At 33.7% G+C, this 20,209-nt stretch overlaps 2 protein-coding genes across 3 annotated transcripts; both read left to right on the top strand.

Moving 5' to 3' along the window:
• Positions 1-4,902: 4,902 nt before the first annotated feature.
• Positions 4,903-13,525, top strand: LOC126716043 (probable serine/threonine-protein kinase At1g09600). 2 transcript variants are annotated; one of them, XR_007652000.1, is made up of 9 exons: positions 4,903-6,413; positions 7,670-7,954; positions 9,165-9,476; positions 10,326-10,553; positions 11,109-11,209; positions 11,556-11,670; positions 11,815-12,288; positions 12,802-13,168; positions 13,279-13,525. XR_007652000.1 is itself a non-coding variant. In XM_050416949.1 (8 exons), the coding sequence occupies exons 1-8, from the start codon at positions 5,940-5,942 to the stop codon at positions 13,006-13,008; spliced, it is 2,196 nt and encodes a 731-aa protein (XP_050272906.1). In that variant the 5' UTR covers positions 4,903-5,939; the 3' UTR covers positions 13,009-13,525. The 2 variants fall into 2 exon arrangements, 1 of the variants encoding a protein (XP_050272906.1); XM_050416949.1 differs by having other exon boundaries at positions 12,802-13,525.
• Positions 13,526-14,726: 1,201 nt separating this feature from the next.
• Positions 14,727-16,178, top strand: LOC126716041 (glucuronoxylan 4-O-methyltransferase 1). The gene has a single exon (XM_050416947.1). It carries the CDS (start codon positions 15,005-15,007, stop codon positions 15,875-15,877), a length of 873 nt encoding a protein of 290 aa, XP_050272904.1. The 5' UTR covers positions 14,727-15,004; the 3' UTR covers positions 15,878-16,178.
• Positions 16,179-20,209: the final 4,031 nt, after the last annotated feature.

Genomic DNA, 20,209 nt, shown 5'->3' with positions numbered 1-20,209 from the left:
TTTGTGGTTTCGTCTGAGTCATTTACTTATTTTATCTAGATTTTTACCTTTTTATTTATAGTACTTTTAGTAAAAAAAATTCAGTAAAAAAGCTAGATAAGCTATTCTAAAACATAGATGCAAGATGCGCTGTATGTAGAATGTGCAAAAACATTTCCCCTAATCCTGACATATGTAATTTGAGTTGTTGACAATGTGATGAAATCTAAATTGTTCATTTATTCAAGAATGGTCGAGATTTAAAGAACTTTATTATTAAGTTGTCTTATGAATTGTAGCAAACCTTAATTTATGTTTACTCAATTAGGTTGAATTAGAATTCTTTATAAACTATTCATTTTTTTAGGCTGATAAATACAATAAGATTTGAATTTAGGGCTTCCATTCCATGAGATTTTTTTTTTTCTTTTTCACCCTCAAGCCAATATATTGATATTTTGATTAAGCAAGATTCAAACTTAAATCCCTTATTTGACTATTAGAAATTTAATTAATTGAGCTAATTAGAACTCACTATAAAGCATTCATGGTTAAACAAGTGGTTTAGATTTTATCTTATCAATAATAATTTTAAGTAAACATTATTATTAATTAAATGTAAAACAATTTTAACTAATATTCATATTTATTTAAATGTTCATAATATAAAAAAAATGAATTAAATAAATGAGACTTTAGAAACTTTAAAATGGAGTAGAAAGTTTTTTATGGTTCATGGTTAAATAAGTAGTTCAAATTGCCTTTTCATAAAATAAAAAAATAAAAAAATGGTTCAAATTGTGTCACTTTATTTAAGTAGTCTAAATATAATATATACAAAACATTATTAATTAGTATTTATTAAAACATTGATAATGTGGTTAAATCTACATTACTCAATTAGATACGAATGGTTGGGACAAGTGGGATTTAAGAGCTTTTATAATGAAGCTGCTCGATCTAACAAGTTTTGGAAGATCTTTCATTCAAAAAAATAAAAGGTATATAGAAGATCTTAATTTGGTGTGTTCTAGTTATTGGTACAAGTGCAACTTTCATCAACTATCTCAGTCAAAAAATAGGACCCAAAAAGAATGACACATTCGCAAAGTTGTCTGTTCTAAGTTCTAACTACCACAGTTCCAACTATATGTGATTCTTCTTTTTAACATTGGATCTTGGACATGCATGGTTTTACTTATATGATTTTTTTTTTTTTTTTCTTTTTGGAGAAACATATGGGATCCTTAGTCATAAACTTAAATTACTAATATAAGAGTTAAAATGATTTTATTTGACGTTGTAGTAGTCAGCAATAAGAATTGAGAAATGAAAAAATGGGTAGTAGAATTTTGATAAAATTGCAAAATACTAAAATGTTAAACTGTGAGGAGGTGTATTATAATGGGGGTTTGATTAATTAACTAGTGCAGATTTGCAATAAAGGTGGTTAAAAAGTTATGAGTTTATTAGGTAGAGGGGCACCTTCACAAGTCACAATGGTGTGAGTTGTCTTAAAACATAAATAAAAGATAAGGAATTTGAAAAAAAAAAATCACATAATAATATAAGATGGGAAAACATAAGATGTTATAGCCAGTCAATAAATATATGTTGGTTCTCAAAAAAAAAAAAATATATATATATATATATATATATGTTTATTAATTCAAATATCAAAAAAGTTAACATACTTTTGGTTACATTCACATATGTCAATATTGATTCTAGAAATGTATTATGTTAAGATATAATACCAACAAAAAAAAAAAATCCTAAGTCAACTCGTTCCATTCATCAAAACCAATCCATCACCCATCTAATATCCAAAAAATTAAAATAAAATAAAAAGTCTTAATCAAAGAGCTCTTTGCTACATGAGATTCTTAATTAATTTCCAATAGCTATAAAGGGTGTTATATATTTTTAAAGTGGTTAGGGCTATAAATAAACCAAGTCATTCATAAACAGTTCGGGCTTGGTTCGATAAAAACCTCGTTCATGTTTGTTTGTTTATAAACAAGTTAAGCTTAAGTTTTAGTTTTAGGCTTGTTTAATAAACGAGCCGAGCCTGAGTAGAAAATATTGTTCATGAACAAGCTCGTGAACACTAAGGCTCGATACAAAAGTAACAAAACAAGTTAAGCCTATGCTTATTTATGAGTTTGGTAATAAAATTGATATGAACTTGACATATAAACTCATATCCTTCTAAAACTTTAATTAATTACAAGTTGATATAGGCTAGATAATAAACTTGATATAGATTTGATAATATACTTGTGTTAGATTTCAAACTCAAAAACATGATATTGAGCTTGATATAGAGCTCGAGTTTGGCTTGATTAATGAACCAAGTCAAGCCAAGCCAAACTCAAGCTTTTATACTTTATGACAAGCTCAAGCTTAAACATTATTTGTAGGTTCGTATCAAGCTCAAGCCAAGCTTGAACATTCCACTTTTACTATCGAGCCGAGCTTGAACATTCACTACTCAACAAAGCTCGGCTCATTTACAGCCCTAAAAGTGGTTATTCACGAATTGAACAATTAACAATTAATGAACAAGTCAATCTTGGAGAAAATCTTATTCATATTCATTTATTTTAAAAATGTGTTAAACCCAAACTTATGTTTAGGTTCAATTATCAAATGAATTAAGCTCAAATATAATAATGTAATCATCATTAAATTCACAAGTATAAAACAAGATTTAAGTATATATAATATTATGTGTTAAAATGTATATATGTATAGAAATATATTTATATAGATTTGATATTAGATTGTTTAAGTTTATAAATAAGTTTATAAAATATCAAATGATTATGTAATTTATTGTGATTATAATTAAAAATTAATTTTGTAAATTTTTAACAATATAAGGGTGATGAATCTAATTTTTATAAGATTATAAAACAAAAATCATTCTATATAATTATTTCAATAGTATAATTTCAAAATTAATCTAGTTATTAACTATTGCTGCATATATTTTTAAATAGGTAAATAAATTTAGTCGTGATGTTTGCTATTGGTAAGAAAATGAAAAAAAAAAAAACTAAAATATATAATTAGGCTTCATAATAAAGTCAATCTCAACTTATAATCGAAACAAAATAAAATGAACAAATCCTAAACTTTTAATACTTGATTTGTTTACAACCATAATCTTCTAAATGTTCTTCTTCCACTAATTTTACATTGAAATTAAAGAACTTAATTGAAAACAAGGAAAAATAATGAATCTTCTAGAGCATGTGCGTTTAATCAAATACTTTATTCTTATTGATTACATAGGATTTACCCTAACCAAAATTATGAGCATTATCAAATGGATATCCATTCAACAACTGTACCTTGTTAATGGAATCATCTATAATTAATAATGAAATTGAACTTGCCTTTACATGAAAAGCAATTAAATCATTCATACAAAGCATGTAGAGAATTGTTTGAGATTATAATCATGCAACCCATATATGCTTTTGTTGAACACATTGATTAGGTGGATAATAGAGTTCTTACTTCTTACAACTTTTATTTTTATTTTTTGTCAATTTTGAAATTGGCTTCAATCATTTTAGGCTTGAAGCAAGGTAAAATGATACTTCCCTTTAACTTCAATTAAATGTACATGAAAAGCAGGATTCAGCTCATATATTTGTTGCACAAAATGTGAATTTAATGGGTAATAATACTAGTAACTGGATTAGGTATGGCATGATGAAATAAAAGACTAAATTGAAATGTTCTCAAAGCCAGCAAAATGACCATTATATCAAAGCCAATCTTTCAAATATGGTACAATAATAATCAACAACTTTCGGCAAAGTTAATAAAATTGGAAGTCCTTTCTTCTTGAAAAAATAATGATGAATAGACAGCTTATCCTATCAAAGCTCTAAGGTGAAGGGTCTCGGTAATGGGGGAAAAAGTCTAATTGTTCCTTGGTTAATACTATATACTATATTTGGAATTTAAAATCAAAGAACCTCATGAATAATTATTACTATAAATTAGTTGACACAAATATTAACAGTTCACATATCTGTGTCTTGAGAGTTTTACTTTAGTAAAGGTGTGTGTGTGTTATGAAATTGGAATAACATTTTAAAGCATTTTCATAAATGTCATTAAGAGAAAAATACTTGCGTTGTTCATATTGTACACCTACAAGAAGCATTTTATTTTATTGTTTTTCTTTAAAAGAACAAGGACTTTAAAAGGATATTTAGTTTAAGGTAAATTGTCACTAATGCAATGAGGAATAATAGGAATTTTTTTTTAAGAAATTGTGATTTCCTCTTTGAAGGAATACATGGATTGTTGGTAATCAGTTTCAACATTTAGTTTCGCTCTGTTTTTTGTGCATAAGGAGCTTATAGTAAGGATGACAATCGAACGTGTATGAGGTAAAATTCTTTTCTCTACTCTTCGAATACTTCCATAACAAAGAAAATTCTCTCCAAAATAATTCTATAACACAATGAACCAGTAAAGAATGAGTACAACTAAGAGAAGTATTTTAGAAGGATAGATAATTTAAGATAAAACGTCACCTTAATGCATCTAGGACTAAAGGTAAAGTTTTTGGTGAAATTTGTTCCTCACCTCACGAAATGGGTTCATAGATAAAATTGGTAGGTGATGGGTTCCAAAATCTAGTAATATTTTTTTTTTAGGCCTAGAAAACTTTGAGATGGCCCACTTGTTCATTAGAGTTAGGCTCAAAGACTCCAAGTTTTTAGCATAAATGGGCCAACATTGATTACTAGGCCCATATCAAATACAGACTAAAGGAAGAAGACAGACTAATCTCAAGTCCTGTCCAAAAAGACATGACCAATCTAGACCAAAAGAAGAAAACAGAGGGACCAGCATCAGAAGTCAGAACAATCCTGTTTGCTCCACATTTGCCACGTGGCATATTGTCCCCTCTTTCTCTCTCCTCTTTATGCTTTCTGTTGAAGCAAGCAGGCAGAGATCCCTCTCTATCTCTCTCTCTCTCTCAAGCCGTGTATCTTTCTCTGCAAAACAGAGCTCCTCTGTTTTTTACTCTGTCTCATAAGTTCATTCTGAGTTAAGACTAGGCTCTGTTCCAACGCATATATCCGTTGGATTTTCGACTTTCTAGGATCACCCAGATCCGAAATTCTCTCGCTCTTGTTTTTCCCTTCTCTCTATCTCTTTGTTTTTCTCTCTCTAGAATCTCTATCTTTTTTGTCTGTGATAACTTACATTCCGTATCCAAAAAGGCAAGAAATCAAAGCATTATTCGAAAAAATCTGAAATCCATTGTGTTTAGCACATTTTCTGGTTAGTCTGTCTTGCTTGGCTTTACTTGGCCTTAAACGAGTTGATAGCACTAAATGCATGTTACATTTGGTTATTCAAAGTTCTGTATTTTTCTTCTGTGAATGTTTTTGGATTCACAGGTCTCACTGTGGCTCCCCCTGTTTGGGGGGCTTTTTGTGATTTGGGTTCTTGTGGATTTTTGAATCAGGCTTTTGGGTATTCTTAATTTACGTCAAAGATATTAACTTTATCGATTATTTCCCTCATTGGGTTGTATTTGATTTAGTTTTCTTGATTTGGAGATCTGGGTTGTTGTACATTTTCAGCATAGGCTTTTTGGCTCTCTCTCATTACCATTGATGTTGGTTTTGTTTGATTTGAGGATCTAGGCTATTTCTATTTAGCGTTGGTTATAGGAATATTGAGTTGCGCCCCTATCGATATTGGGCTAGTTAGGAGAGAAATATATCAATTGGAGAAGTGTGTAGTGAAATAGTATATATTGGAGCATTCTGTGTAAATAGAGGGAAGTTGGTTGGATTTGAGGCTCAGTACCACTAGAATTGCATCAAGAAAAGTTACATTTGTTGTTGGGAATTACTATATTCGAGGACTAGGATAGCTTTCTGATTAGGAACATTAGGGGACTGTGAAGTGGAAAAATGGGGTGCATTTGCTCAAAAGGGTTTTTTCCTCATGAATATATAGCTGAGAATCATGTGAGAGAGAAAATATTGAAAACAAAAAAAGCTACAAAGCGGTTAGGACCGACCATGAGTAGAGACGAAGCTGTGGTGGAGGTTGATAGTATTGGAAGTGATTTCACTACACGGTTGATAACCAATCCGTCCGGAGAAATTCCGGGTTCTACTCCCGTTTTATGGAATGAAGGGGAGAAGAAGGTGGTGGTTAAGGAGAAACTGGGGAGACAACAACTTCAAAGGCGGTTGACAATGGATTTTGGGGTGAGTGGAGCACAATTACAGCCTAGGTTATCTAGGATAGGTAGTTTGCCCCATGGGGAAAGAGGAGCACAAGTTATTGCTGGATGGCCTTCCTGGTTGACTGCAGTTGCAGGAGAAGCTATTAACGGGTGGGTGCCTCGAAAGGCCGACTCATTTGAGAAGTTGGACAAGGTCAGCTAACTATTTCTACATCTGTATATATGAAATTATGATAGCTCAATTACTGTATTGTTTCTTTTGTTGACTCCCATGCAATTGGTAGTGAAATGTATGAAACTCATATATCATTGTCAAGTCTGATTTTTATCACTCAATTTCATGTACTTGTATACTTATGGTTCTAATCTATTACTTCATCTTCATTATAGATTGTGTACAAAGAGAGAGCCTTCTATGAGGTTTTCTTTTATATAAGAAACTTTGAAATTTGTTGCTCTTAAATGTATGTCAATATTGCTTTTTTTTTTTTCATTATACAATTTGTCAGTATCTAGGGTATCACAATTGACAAACTGAAGAACAACTTTTCCACTTCATAGGGTTTGATTTTTCATTTTGGTTTAATTAAAATGTCAGATATAATATGGTGGAGTTCTAACTCTGTGATGAGAATACAGTCAATGATTTGTTTGAACAAGAAGCTGTTAGGTTTCTCATGGAAGCAAGTTTTAGGGTGCAAGTCAAGTTGATTAAGTTCAAAACAAAGTGGGTAAGTGTGTGTACATGCATGTAAATGAACTGTTTGTGTATATAGTTTAAATTGGTACATTTCGATGTGTCGGTAAAGGAAGCCCATTTGGGCCGTTTTATAAAGGGAAGGATGCACTGTGTTAGTTATGTGGAAACTAGATTACAAGAGGAAAAATTTTCAGATTGTCAGGTAGCACTTAATACCTCGTTCTATTACTTGGAGATTTAAACTGGATAATAAGGTGTTCACTTGTTTGCAAACTTGGTTAGAAGCCTTTACGATCTACTTAGGTGACTTGATTAGAAGTTTAGCTAATAATTTATATAGGGAATTGTAACTTATATTTGGAATTGGTGACCACTGTCAAGTACTTTTTTATTATTTATCTCATCGAGTAGAAAAGTTAATTTTGCATCTCTTTAAATTAGAATCAGGTACATCTGTCTAATTGTGTAGAAAATTACACAAGTGAATCATGGATTGAAGTGCTAATCTGGTATAGTTAGGCGCTAGATTAAACTCATGTCCCTCGTCAAACAGTTGCCTTCACCAAAAAGGGGGGTTATTTTCATAAAGAAGATACGATATCCAACTAGTTTAATACAATGTTTGAATTTTCTGCCTCTTGATGTCTATTATGTTTGCTAATCTCCTTGCATGCTATTTTGGGCGAACACCCCATGTTTATGGCTTATTTTCCTTTTCTTTATAATGATGTGTCTCGTCAATAATGCAGATTGGACAAGGAACTTACAGCAGTGTGTACAGGGCTCGTGATCTTGAAACAAACAGATTAGTTGCATTGAAAAAGGTGCGGTTTGCTAATATGGATCCGGAAAGTGTACGTTTTATGGCAAGAGAAATTATTATATTGCGTAGGCTTGATCACCCAAATGTGATGAAGCTTGAAGGTCTGATTACTTCGAGGGTGTCTGGAAGCTTATACCTTATATTTGAATATATGGAGCATGATCTTGCAGGACTTGCAGCAACAACTGAGATCAAATTCACTGAAGCGCAGGTACCTTGTTTGTTATGCTAATCAAATGGATATGGACCATGAAAGCTTGATGATAATAATGTAATATTTGTCAGAGTCAAGCATACTGTGATGCATTTTTTTGTTCCTTTTTTTTGATTTTTTGGTCTTTGATAAGCCAGTTGAGTATTCACATGAACAATTCCATAATCTTGAGAATATTTTTCATTTGTTCTGAAAATATCATGTTTGTTTAATATTGCCTCAAATTTTTATGTGGACTTAGTTACCAAGAGCCTTGTAGCTCAACTAGCACTTCTTGGTGTTACCAATAGAGATGTATAGGGTTCAAATCCCCCTCCCCCAACTATTAAATGAAAAAAATGTTATGTAGACTTAGTTATCTATTTGGCTTTTCTTGTTGTGGAAGGTAAGTTGACTTAGTTATCTACTTAACACATGGAAGTATGGGTGTACCTTTGCCAATCTGGAAAAGAAGTAATCCTAGAAGTTTCTCCAAGCTATCTTCCGATTCTTCCGAATGAACCTGATTGATATTTGACTTTTTCTGCTAATAGTATCATGTGCCAATTCTATTAAACTAGTTCCAAAAAATGGTTCTATGCATTAATTTGTCTTGTGTCTGGTGCATTCCTACTTGCTTAAAACCAGATTTAATAAACTATTGAATGAAGATATTAGTGAAAATAAACAAAGCCCTTGTTACTCCATTTGTCTCTTTTGTTTGTCCAGTTTAGAAATTTTTAAGGAACATCATCTAATGCTTTGTTTCTCAAAGAAAAATATATAAGTTTTCAATGTTGCCCATATAAACTTTCAAGAATTTAAACCCGAGTAAAACAAAGGGTAAGGGTATATTGAAAGTCAGTAAATAAATGATCATTGACTTTTAAAATTGGTCAAGTATTTTGATTACCTTATGTTACAAAGAAAAAATGGAGTTCGTATTTAGTGACAACAAAAAATGGAATACTAGACAAATAAAATGGCATGAAGGGAGTACTTTTTTGTTTTTGGGTGTGTGTGTATGTGGAAATATCCTTTTTTTAATGACAACCTGGCTGTACATGCCTCTGTGAGTTCTTTTCATGTGTTGACTGTCACAATAATACATTCTCATTTTGGCAATTATTTATTTCTTTTTCCCGATTTTTCACAACTGAAGCAAGACTTGTTTTTATTTCTGTGGTTTGTATATTCTTATATTGAAATTTACACTTCGGGCCTGCAGATCAAATGCTTTATGCAACAACTACTTTGTGGACTTGACCATTGTCATAGTCATGGTATTTTGCATCGTGATATCAAGGGATCAAATCTTCTGATTGACCAAAATGGAAATCTAAAGATCGGTGATTTTGGATTAGCAACATTTTTTATTCAGAAGCAGCCTCTAACAAGTCGGGTGGTAACTTTATGGTACCGACCGCCTGAGCTTTTGCTTGGCGCTACAAACTATGGAGTTTCTGTGGATTTGTGGAGTACTGGTTGCATTCTTGCAGAATTATTTGCTGGGAAGCCTATCATGCCAGGGAGAACAGAGGTACTTTTTTTTTATCTTTCTTTTGGATATTAAGAAATATGCAAGTGCTTTACACTGAAATAGATGTACTGAATCTCTTCCATATCAAGAGAAGCAACCTTAGGAGGTTTGCTTTACTTTAAGGTGGTACGATTTTGGTGTTTAAATGTGCCAGGAAACGTGGAAAGGGGCTTTTAGATGATGCACGCCAGGAGAGTGTTAGGAAATGGTATCCACATAGCATTCAACCACCTCATGGAGGGCTTTTAGATGATGCACGCCAGGAAAGTGTTAGGAAATGGTATCCACATAGCATTCAAGCACAAGCCAATGGAGGGTTTACTTTGTTTTGATGTTCAAACTGATGAAAAGATCAATTGTTTTCTTTGAAATTCATCCCATTCATTTCCTTTAAGATAAAAGTGATTAATTACCCATATTAATCAGCATTTGGTTGTTTCTATTATGAATGTGTAATAGATCCTCATCTGTACTGCTTAGGGTCACCGTCTAGTTTCAGGGACATGCAAGTACCTATTAATGGTGGTAAAATAATATTCACCCACGCATTTTTCATGACACACTCATTTAGTTTCACATCGAATAAAAGAATCTGAGCTTACCATGCAAGGCTTCTTTCATTAGATCATCTAAGTTCCATGGTTTTATGCAATATATTGTGTATTACATGCAATTATCAGCTGGTGGGTCTCAATGCTTTATGTCATGCCTAACAGGACATGAATATCTAACGTAACAGAAGGGGGAAAAAGAAACCCTTGGCATGGATATCTACCAACCTTCATCTATGGAACTGTTTGTTTCTCTTATTTGTTTTGGCGTCATGATGATATTACTTATCGTTCATAGGTTGAGCAACTACATAAGATCTTCAAACTCTGTGGGTCACCTTCTGAAGAGTACTGGAAGAAATCAAAACTGCCACATGCGACCATCTTCAAGCCTCAACATCCTTACAAGCGTATTGTTGCTGAGACATTCAAGGACTTCCCTACGTCAGCATTGGCCCTCTTGGAGGTCCTTCTTGCAATAGAACCCGAGGGCCGTGGAACAGCATCTTCTGCACTGCAGAGTGAGGTATATATGATTTTTCTGGTGCTCTCAAAATCAGGTTGTGTATTTTCATTAGGTAAAGCTTTTCCTGTTGTGAGCCTTCTTGTGAGTTAATACTCTCTATGCTTTCTCCAAGAATGACTTCACTGGAACCCTTTCACACGTTGACTTGAATGGCAGTTTAACTTATCACCATTCAGATCCTTTTTAGTTCAAAGTATCCTTGATATTTTGTTTGAGAATTTATGGTATGCTTTCTGACCATAATTATGCTCTATTTGGGATTGTCCTGCATTCTTTCCAGCCATAATTGGAATGCTTAGCAGAAGTTAATTATGACAAAGGTGATTGTTGCAACATTCATCATGTGCTCCCATCCAGGAGTTCATTTGTTGCAAGTTCATGGGATCCTGATCTTACTTTTTAATTGTTCCTTTATTATCCTTACTGGTTGCTCATTTTAATTTTTTATTTTTCATTTAGTATGAATACTGGAAGTTTGGAATTTTGTGATAACCTTATTTATGATTCCATTCTGCTGATTCTGGCAGTTAAATAATCTTGAGTTTTCTTTTACAGTTCTTCACAACAAGGCCTCTTCCCTGTGATCCTTCAACTTTGCCCAAGTATGCACCAAGTAAGGAGTTTGATGTCAGGCTTCGAGACGAGGAAGCTAGAAGGTTGGTCACTTCTTGATAGTATATTATCTAATTCAATTTAAACCCTTTTTTTCTTAAGATATGGAGCAGCCTTTCTATAGGACTGTAAGACAAATGCAGTGATGGCCACCCTTATTTTGCTTCTCATATTAATTTGGGTAAATTGAAATCTTCTGTGGAAAGTAGTGTTAATAAGGTTAGATTTAAAAAAAAAAAAAAAAAAAAAAAAAGATTCCTCAGTGCATTAATTAAGCCCATCGTAAAATTAGCCATAAAAGGTTGTCTTTTTTGTTTGAATAATTAATCTTGAAGATTTATTTTTTGCTTGCTTACACTTACACTACCCTGTTGCCCATTTGACAACCAGGCGAAAAGCAGATGGTGGTGTAGGGCGTGAACATGAATCAACTAGAAGTGGTTTAAGAGAATCCAAAGCCATGCCTGCACCAGATGCCAATGCTGAGTTACAGGCATCCATACAGGTATTCTTGTAAATTCTATATGTATTATACATTACATTTATATATATACATGACTTCTATGGCTCTATGTGTATATACATTTGTATAAAAATTATGAAAGTCATATAAATTAATTTTTAATGATTCTGTTATTGCATAATACAGAAGAGACTAGTGCTGCCTAACCCTAAAAGTGCCAGCGAGAAGTATAATACAGAAGAGGATGGTGGCTCTGGCTTTCCTATTGAACCTCCCAAAAGAACAGCACTAAATGTCTCCCATTCTGGCCAGTCAATGCACCCAGCTGCGTTCAGATCTTCACACAATATGAATGAGAATGACCAGGAGGCTACTACAGTTCCCGGCCAAGCTCTTGGTTGTTCAAATGGTGCAGAATTGAGAAGTCAGAGATCTTGTACACGTGGTGAAGAAGCAAGTCAAGGTGATTCACTGTTAAATAGAGGTGGAGAAACTACTGTGGATTCACACTGGCCGGATGAAGATTTTAATGTTAGCTATAAACATCTGGATGATAGTGAGGTCTCTGAAAAGAGTCAGTGGTCCCACCATTTGCTGGATAGGCCAACAAAGTCTTTGTGTAAGAAAGATCAACGCTCATCTGGAAAGCTGTCCGGAATGGTAGAATCAATTTATCTTCTACTCTTACTAGATTTCTTTTATTCTTTCACTTATGAAAATAAAAAGTTATCTTCTAGTTTATCATTTGACCGAAATTCAAAGAAAAATGCCTCAGCGAACCACCTAATGGCATTTTTCCATGAGTTTGCACATGGATGTCTACCTAGTCTAGATACACAATCAATTTTAAGTGAAAATAAATGATGAATTAAAGTAGACAAGCATGTTAGGCAAAGTAAAGACAAGAATGGAACTTATCATGTTTCTTTGTGGTTTGTCTTGATACAATGACCTTTAATTTATGGTTTTCAAATTGAAACCCAAAACCTTGGGATTCAAACATTTCTTTGTTGGCAAAGCAAGAAAGTTTAATTGTAAATTTTTATTTATCTTAAATCTGTAGCTATATGGCTTGGAAACAGTTGCCTTTGCAGATTACATGGTGGTTACCCATCATATCATTCAATATGACACTGGAGTTTTGCTCTAATCCCTTTTTGTTTGTGATGTCAGGGTTATAATGCCAAAAAGAATAGGATCCAATACTCTGGACCATTGATGCCTCTAGGAGGAAACCTTGATGAGATGCTCAAGGAGCATGAGAGACAAATCCAACATGCTGTCCGCAAGGCTCGTTTGGACAAGACAAAGAGCAAGAAAACCTCTAGTGAAAATGGACAAACTGAATCACTACTTTATGCTGGAAGCAATGGCAAGTGACTGTTGAAATTTATGCTGCCTTAATTTGGATGCAGAAGCTCCCACAGAGTTGCATAATTCTCATTTAGGAAGAAGTATTCCTTTTGGGAATTTGACAAGTCTCAATACGTGGAGATAAATCAGCATTCGTGGAGCTTCTTTGGTTTCATCGCTATCAAAGGTACGGTATAAAGTTCTAACTACCAAAGTTCTTTATATGATTCAAAAGGTGGATAACACTGAAGTGAATGGAATCCATGACCATTGACTGATAATATGTTTGGTATGAAGGCTTCTGAGATTGACACACCTGCTAATTATTTCATTACAAGACCGTGAGAAGGTCTTTTTGGCGTTCAATTGCTGGAGATATGCTTTGTACAGCTGAATTACTTTAACCTCATTCTATGTAAAGGCCAAGTTTTTGTCTCGGATTTGATGATTTTTATCAGCACTGGCCACCATTCATTCAAAATTACTGTAGGATAGAATTTCTTGCTCCAAATCCATCAAATATTATCTCTTCTTCTTCTTCTTCTTTTTTTTTTTTTTTTTTTTTTTTTTTTTTAAGTTTCTTTCTGGCTTGCTAGACAGTTACAACTTACAACAATACTATGGGATAGATTGTCGAAGAAAATAACAGGAGAGGTCAATATTTATAGCATCAATATTAACTTGTATCTGATTAGGTGTCTTAGATGTTTCCTCATAGTTATGCAGTCATCAATCTGTGGTGTATTAAACCACTTACCTCTCCTTATACAATAAATAAAAACTGGATTTCTGGAGCACCAGGCCTTCTGGTTGGGTTATGTGCAATTTGAAGCAAATTTTGCTCAGGGTATATGTGATGTGATATCACTAATTTTCTCCTGTGCATTTATTTTCGAATTGGAGTTGTTGTGGGGTAAAAATCATGGAAATAAAATCTCAGGGAACTTTTCTCTTTGAACAATAACCGTTAATCTGATATAAATCAATGACCAGAACTTGACTTGCCTAAATAGATCTTGCATCATGATGCAAATCTACAATTTCAGTTTCAGAGGGTAATTGGGGGACTGAGGCTTGAGTTGACTTGGGGAAGCAGTACATCAGACTTTTGACAAAACCGCAAGTTGCTTTGCCATGGCTCTAAAGAAGAACGTGAACAAATAAAACTCACAATGAAGTGTTGGATAGTCAGAAGAAAGTTCCAAGAAATAATCTTTCTTCCTGGCTTTCATTCTAGGGGTGAAAATGCTTGACGTAGCTTTGGTAAGAATCGTATTGGGACTGGTCTCAACATGCCTGCTCACCTGAGGTCAAAGTTAAATTGGTTCCCTAATTGTTTAGAATCTCTCTCTCTCTCTCTCTCTCTCTCTCTCTCTCTTATAGTATAGCTGTCCAAAAGGGATTTGAAGACTACTTCCATTTAAATTAATTCTGGACATGTTACCTTATTCATATCAGGCTTGCTTCAATTTGACCAAACACATTTTTGCATGTAAGTTTAACGTCACACCAAAATATTCTAAGAGGCTTTTCAAAAAAAAAAAAATATTCTAAGAGGTCTACCAACTCCAACTTCAAGACGGAAGCCACAAAACAAAAGGAAACTGCACAATTGATTAGCCAACGAATAAAAGCAAAATAAGAAACAGAAATATAAAATAAAATAAAAATCAGGAACCCCACCTAACTTGCTGATCCACCAACTAAAATTTTGCTTCATCCAAAATCTTAGCAGCTCTCTTGTCTTCTTCAAGCAGCCAGTGTTTCTTTCCTTCATCCCTAAGCATCATAGGATAATTGCACTACATTCACCTCTCTTCCCCTCAACTCAATCCATATCTTCTTCCAACTCAAAACCAAAATATAATTTGCATTCATCCCCAACACCCAAAGCTCCATATTCCCTATCTTTACCCCCCAATTTTCCTAACCAAATCCAGCAAAACCCCAGCTCTTGAATTCATTATAGTGTGTTTCTGTAATTCTCTCACCCATAAAATACTTAAAAACAGACCAGAAAATAATGAGGCCTAAATCCCACCCAATCCTCAACCTTAAGTTCCTCATCCTTGGCGTCTTTACAGCTTTCTTCCTCCTCTTTGTGCTAAGATCAAATTTTTCAACTTCCGTGCAAAGTGAGTCTCCCATTTCACCAACTTTCATACCCAAAGATTCGGGTATTACCAAAGATGCAAAAGCAGCAAACTGCTCAACTTGCACCAAGATCCCACCCAGCCTAGCTCAAGCACTCATCCACTACTCAACTTCAACCATCACCCCACAACAAACACCGAAAGAAATATCAGTGTCAGCTAGAGTCTTAGAAAAGAAGTCACCATGCAACTTCTTGGTTTTTGGCTTAGGCCATGACAGCCTAATGTGGAGTGCACTCAACTATGGTGGCCGGACTATTTTCCTCGAAGAAGATGAGGCATGGATACAGCAAATCAGACGCCGGTTTCCCATGCTTGAGTCCTATCATGTCACTTATGATAGCAAGGTGAATCAGGCCAATAACCTCATGGAAGTTGGCAGGGGACCTGAGTGCACAGCACTTAGTGATCCTAGATACTCAATGTGTCAACTTGCCTTGAAGGGTTTGCCTAGTGAAGTTTATGAAACAAAATGGGATTTGATTATGGTTGATGCACCAACAGGTTATTATGAGGAGGCACCAGGAAGGATGAGTGCTATATATACAGCTGGGATGATGGCAAGGAACAGGGAAGATGGAGAAACTGACGTGTTTGTGCATGATGTGAATAGGGAAGTGGAGGATAAGTTCTCCAAGGCATTTCTATGTGAAGGGTACATGAAGAAACAAGTAGGCAGGTTAAGGCATTTCACTATTCCTAGTCACAGAGATGACTCTGACAAGCCCTTTTGCCCACAATAATTTTTCTTCCACTTGTATTTTTTTGCCTGATCCATGTTCATCCTTTTGAGGGACATTTGGCTGAATATGTTTGAAATTTCAATGACAAAAAAGAATATAGGTTTCCTATGCTATTGGGCTAAATTTTGAATGCCTATGCCAAATAATACATGTGATCGACCTTGGCTAGTCTATTGAGGATTCATAGCCCATCCCAAATTTTGGGACTACAGCTTGGTTGTTGTTGTTGTTGTTTGGGTTCTCGTGATTGTATTAGAGTTTATAGAACTAAAATAAGAGCGGAAAGGTGTACATTTCCCAAGTGGGTTGCCTCCCTTTGTATGAATTGCCCTCAAAAGCGAGAGTATCATCAAATTAGCATCCTGACTACTTACATTGCAGGACCCAAAAACACTAACCCTAAGGTGAAGAGCAACAGAGAAGAATTGGGTTGCTGGATTTTTCTATTGTTTTTGTATTAAATGCCTAAATCAATATCAATATTTTCTGTGAAAAAGTACTCTGGATTGGTATGCCTTGCTTGGTTCCTTTTACAATACCTTTTGTTTGAAAGTTCTGAGTTTTTATGCCCTTCTCTCTCTTATCCAAAATGGGAGATCTAATAAATCTATCTAGAGCAGAAACTGAAAGGACATTCCATCATGTAGTATTGTCATTATGATAACACAGATATAATTACATCTATGCACGCCCCAAAGTGCTGATCTAACTATGCAATGTTTTACACTCTTGCTCACTTTTCTCTCTTTTTCATAAAGGAGTCTTCATGACCTTATTTAAAGAGACAAGAGGTGCACCAAGAAAACCATCTCATGCAATCTGCCCCTACACAATACATACCTTTCCAAAAACCTCACTTTACAATTACAACTACTGTTTAAAAAATCTTTACAAAAAAAAAAAGAAGGAAAGACACAAATTGAAGTTTATTAACAGAGGCTGCATTTATTTTGCTGGTGACGATTGATAAAGGGATTCGAGCAATTTACTTTAGTGCAACACTTTTCATACCTACTCTTTTTCACCGGGTGAGGCTTAGGTCCAGTGCATGTAGTGCACTAGACCCGTTAAGATATCAACATGTGTTAAAAAATTAACACATGTTATAATCTCAACGATTCTAGTATTATTGGATACTAAAACTAAACCTGACCCTTTTTCATCACACTCATGTTTACTCTCATTACATGAAAATTTTATTGGTGAACTCATGATAATTTATTGTTTATCTACAGCTGAATTTACTAGTGTTTTCACTGCTGAACATGTGTTATACTTCATTGTTATTTCACAATTGAAACTTGAAAGCATGTTAACGTTGAACTCATAATTCTTTTCACCCTTAAATGCTTGCTTTAATGTTGAATTTGTATTACTTTATTAACGTCTTACCGTTGAATGTAAGAAAAAGTCTCTTTGACACCAAATGATTCAGCAGTTTTTTCATACCCTCCCGTGTTTTGTGTTATGGTGAGCTCTATGTAAGTGAGAAGTGAAATAGTCCATGAAAAATTTGGGGTCCCTAGATAAACTGTCAATGTAAAAAACTTTTTGTTGTTGTTGTTGTTTATATTCATTCTCTCTCAAGCTTCGGCCAATGTATCTTTTTATAGGCTTGAAAGTACAACAGCAGCCACTAACTACCTTCAAATCAATATGAGTTCCGAACTTGACTTCCCAAACAAACTCAAGTCCAACAAAACCAACCTTTCAGTGATTGACATGTTGCAGCCACAAAAATCATCCCAACAACTTTTAACTAGCTTAAGAGCTCAAACTTCATGAATTTTACCCTTGGAATCCCTCATTATTGCAGCCATGAAGGATCCTTCAATTTTTATGGCCCCATTTAGGTTCACTTTGGGCCAATCTAAAGGAGGGAGGATTCCACTTGCCTTCAGCTTTGTCATTCTCAGAAACCATTTGTAGTAGGTGAAGTCACTAAATTAGACGAGCTTATTTATGTGCCAATGAGCTTCCAGCTCAATAAACATTCATTTTGATGGCTTGCCACAAAACTTCTAGGATTAATTCTACTTGAGATTTGAGAACTGTTGGTTTATGAATCTTTTACTTTGGTCATATCGATGGATACGTTTTTGTTTTGAGTATTTTGATTGTGAATCACCCCTTGAGATTAGGAACCCATTATTTTTATTCTTTTGACCGTGAATCAACCCTTTGGTTTTGGAGCCCACTATTTACCCTCTTTTTTAATAAACGAAAAGAGTAGAAGATAGCGACTAGAGTAACTTCTCTGCCTGAGTGTTACAATAGTAGTATCCTACCTGCTAGATTTGGGCATGTAAGCCGAAAACTAGTGAGTCATAGCTATTATCCTTATCTCACGAGGGCTCTAGTGGACATTGAACTGGGCTTAGGGTATGAGGTTTTTCCCTAACGCTTCTTATTACGCTATTTAAACTTGGAAAGTCCACGCCCAAACTACTTGGGAGTAAGCCTAATGATCATTGGACGGACCACCACCCCAGTGGCAAGGAACTCATTATTTATATATATATATAAAATCTAACCCATTATTTACGCTATCACTTAGTTAGAGGGAATATACCATATCTATATGCATTCTGGTATTCGACAAGTAAGGATAGCGGTTACACTTTCGCCGCATTGTTCCAACTTCCAACCTACCATGAATACGATAAGTCGATAACTTTGTGATGGGAGGATAATTACAGTACACGCATCGTTACATTTTGAGATAATTTACTAAAATTTTATTTAAAAAAACTAAAACACATGTGATATACGGCAAGCAACTCAAGTGAATTATAACGTTTTAGTTTTTTTTATTAAAATAAAAAAATTAAAAAAAAAAAAAAAAAAAAAACAGAAGAAGAAGGAAACGAGTGATATATACTTTTCGTGTCATTGCTCATGTACGTTAAATGTAGACAACGGTATCATTAATTATTATTATCCCTGACCTTTTTTTTTTTTTTTTAACAAATAAGATAATGCTGACAAAATGAAACAAACAAAAGGGGTGGTAAAAAATTTCCGCACTGCCTCTACTAGGTTTATTGGAATATTCTAAGTACCATTTTGGATTCAATTTTGAACCTTTTGGTTTGCCCATTGGAACGAAATATTTCAAAATTTGTTTAGGTGTACCATTTCGGGCTTATCGTAGAAGTTATATATATATATATATATATATTACATATGGTATAACTCTAAGTAATGTTATATTGCTCAATAACTAGTTATTGAATTCATATTATAAAAATATTACCATTAGATTATATAGAAATACGTTCTTAACATGTATGCCAATTTTTATATCAATCAAATGTTATTTACAATTCGATCTATAAACTCATCTTTTATATATTATTTTAAACTAAGAAAACTTGAATTTAAACAATTGATTAATGACATGACTGTTGATCTTTGATCACCTTAAAATTTTGCAAGTATGGAGAATATACGAAAATAATGTAATCTAACGGTGGATTTGTCAAAATTCGCATCCAATTCAAAAATATTAAATGGTGCAGCATTGCTTAAAGTTACTTCAGCCTTCAGGTGTAACTTGAACTCAATCTATATCTATATCTATATCTATAATAATATCTATAACAAGATTCTCCGCTTTGATGTGAACTTTTCTAAATGTCGAAAATATCTCATCTAGTAACCAATGACTTTTCCCACAAATATTTTAGAAATAGGGTCAACAACACCACACAATTCCCCATAAAAATTTTCTTCCTTTGATTGAACTTTTATGTAATTTAAAAATATCCCTAGACCCTATATTTAACATGGACAAAACTTGGGGACAATCTAATAAAAAAACATCTCCAATTCCACGTAAAACACTACCTACAAAATAGGACACTCTACCACTAACCCATGTCTTCAAAACAACTCTACTTATCCAAAGATAAAATTGGAAAAAAAAAATTTCGAGTCCATTTTGTATATTTCCTTCAAGACCACGTTTCATCTTTTTTTTGTTTTTGTTTTTGTTTTTGCTTCTCAAATCTCCTTTTCTTTATTTTGAATTTGAAGAGGAAAAAAAAAACACAATCCTACTATAAAACCATTACCATAACTTCTCATATCCTTATTTAAACACCCCACATTTCAATTCAAATTCAAAGAAAAACAATTTCAACAATTTAGAACTATACCAATATATATTTATTTATACTTCTTTTCTTTTAATTCTATTCAAATTTTGAAAAGAATTCTGCCGGCACACATCAAAATGATGCTCTCCTAGAAAGAAGATAAAGTTTTCATGGTGGTTCATAATGATTTTTGGTAAGTAAATTCTTTTTTGTTACTTTCTCTTTATTTTTT

Source organism: Quercus robur, chromosome 2 (genome assembly GCF_932294415.1).
Source record: "Quercus robur chromosome 2, dhQueRobu3.1, whole genome shotgun sequence".
NCBI lineage: Eukaryota > Viridiplantae > Streptophyta > Magnoliopsida > Fagales > Fagaceae > Quercus > Quercus robur.
The sequence above is the reverse complement of the archived record's forward strand: the minus strand, read 5'-3'. Positions and strand labels throughout refer to the sequence as shown.